Genomic DNA, 2,319 nt, shown 5'->3' with positions numbered 1-2,319 from the left:
TTCCAGTACATTGTAATCTATTTTAGGGGAGTATACTAAAAGAGGTCACACTTATTTTTTCTGCATTGGTCCACTTGATAAAGAAACAGTACAGGTGAATCTTTATCAAAGAACACTGCATACTGGAATAAGTGAGACTTCTTCCTTCTGCTTACTCCATCTTGTAAATTATTCCATTCTCCCTATCTATCTGATTCTTCTTGTTATGTACTTTATGAACATGCTCTTTTTTTTCTTTTTTCCTCTTCATTTGATTTTTGTTGCAGTTATCTCCTTTTTTCTCCTTCTTTCCCTTGTTCCCCTTCTCCTGTAAATATTGCCCTATCAAAAGATTATTGATTTGCTGTGCTCTTAGAATCTCCGCCTTAAGTGTTTTGATTTTCTTGTTCTTTTTCCACAATTTTGTATAGACGTGTCTGTCAAGTCTCCTGAGACCGATATACTGTATATTTTTCTCCCGCATATCCTTATTTCCTCTTCTTAATTCTGCTATGTCCCTCTCTAGTTCCTCAATACGAGTGGTGTTGATTTTCTCCTTCTGATTCTTGCTATTCTCTTGTTTCTGAGTCTCCTCTTTTTCGTTCTCCACCTCTTCCTCCTGATTCTTGTATTTTATCTTAATTTCTTCTTTCCTTTCTTCTTTTCCTCCTGATTCTTTTTTTTTCTTAATTTTCTTCTTTCCTTTCTTCTTTTCCTCCTGATTCTTATTTTTCTTAATCTTCTTTCCTTTCTTCTTTTCCTCCTGATTCTTATTTTTCTAAATCTTCTTTCCTTTCTTCTTTTCCTCCTGATTCTTATTTTTCTTAATCTTCTTCTTTCCATTCTCCATCTCTTCCTTCTGATTCTTGATATTCCTTTTTCTGGGTCTCCTCTCTATTCTCTCTTTCTCCTCCTCCTCCTTATCCAAAGGCACAATAACAAATTTAGGTCCACAAATGATGGAGATTGGCCGACTTTTGATGAACTTCCTGATAGCATCGATTCGGTTGAAAATCCGAAGCAAAAAACACCTTCCGCAGCCTAACCTAACACGGAACACTTCGACGGGGTGCTTACTCTTCCTCGCTGAGCGTTGAGACACCGAAATATATTCAAATCTACGACTTTCACTTTTATCATGATGACGACATTCACATCTAATAATTTCATTTTCACCATCGTATTTTTTCATATCTACATCAAATTCGTATGCGTAATAAAAATCATTGGTTAACTGGTGTGTTTTGGTCTTTTCTGGAGAGCTTTTCGAAGTTCGGTCAATGCCCTCCCAATTGTAAATCCGTCTTTTCTGAATATGCTCCTTCTTTTCTTTGATCCTCTCCGCCTGTGTAAATAGCCTCATCAAAAGATCATTGATTTGCTCTTCTCTTAGAAGGTCCTTCTTGAGTGGTTTGATTTCCTTTCTATTTTTCCACAATTCTTTACGCTTGTGTCTGTCTTGTCTCCTGAGACAATCCTTTAAATATCTATTTTCCTCCTGCAGATCCTCCTTTTCTCTTCTCAATTCTGCTATTTCCCTCTCTAGTTCTTCAATACGAGTGGTGGTCGTTTTTTCCTTCCGATTCTCCCTCTCTTCCGGATTCTTATTTTTCTTCTTAATCTTCTTTCCTTTCTCCTTCTCTTGATTCTTTTTCACCTTTTTAATTGTATTGTTCTTATTCTTTTTATTACTGTGGTCCTTTGCATTCTTTTTATTAAATTCCTCCTCTTCTTTTTTATGAAATTTTTCCTCTGGATTTCTATTCATCTCCTCCTTTTTGTTATTCTCCTTTTTAATTTTATCGTTCTTATTTTCCTTATTTCCATTGTCCTTCACAATCTTTTTATTAAACTTTTCTTCTTTCTTTTTAATCTTCTTCCTCTTCTCATTTCTTTCCTTTTCATTTGCTTTCTGATTTGCCTCCTGTCTTAAGAGCTTTATTTTTTCAATGCTCTCCTCCGCAGCACCGCTTAAACTCTCCCCTAAATGGCATTCCAAAATCTCGCCCAAATTTTCATCTAAGTCGATTGTGACGTTTTTCCCGTCATTCCCTTGCATATAACACATATTGCATTCAGGCGTGTCACTCACTAACGAGGTAAATTTGTAATTATTTGAAGAAGATGTTACAAATGAGCACTTGAAACATTCAATCTTCTTGTTTTTTCTCCTCGCCGTCGGGGATTCACCAGTGGGACACGATCATATCTAGAGATATGGAGGCCAAGATTTTCTAGCAAATTGCATTCCATCATCTGGCAGTTATTTCTGAAAAAAAATTATACCGACGCAAGTTCCAGGGATTGTGCAAGTCCGTAATTGCTTCCCAAACCTGACGT

At 36.3% G+C, this 2,319-nt stretch overlaps 1 protein-coding gene across 1 annotated transcript; it reads right to left on the bottom strand.

Moving 5' to 3' along the window:
* Window positions 1-757: 757 nt before the first annotated feature.
* LOC137633807 (histone-lysine N-methyltransferase, H3 lysine-79 specific-like) lies at window positions 758-2,047 on the bottom strand. The gene has a single exon (XM_068366052.1). It carries the CDS (start codon window positions 2,045-2,047, stop codon window positions 758-760), a length of 1,290 nt encoding a protein of 429 aa, XP_068222153.1.
* Window positions 2,048-2,319: the final 272 nt, after the last annotated feature.

The sequence above is a fragment of the Palaemon carinicauda genome, chromosome 43 (genome assembly GCF_036898095.1).
Source record: "Palaemon carinicauda isolate YSFRI2023 chromosome 43, ASM3689809v2, whole genome shotgun sequence".
Lineage (NCBI taxonomy): Eukaryota > Metazoa > Arthropoda > Malacostraca > Decapoda > Palaemonidae > Palaemon > Palaemon carinicauda.
Note: the sequence above shows the minus strand (reverse complement) of the source record. Positions and strands in the feature narration are given on the sequence as shown.

Bases quoted from the DNA above. Each gene is read 5' to 3' on its own strand.
- LOC137633807 (XM_068366052.1), bottom strand. From the start codon at position 2,047: ATGTGTTATATGCAAGGGAATGACGGGAAAAACGTCACAATCGACTTA.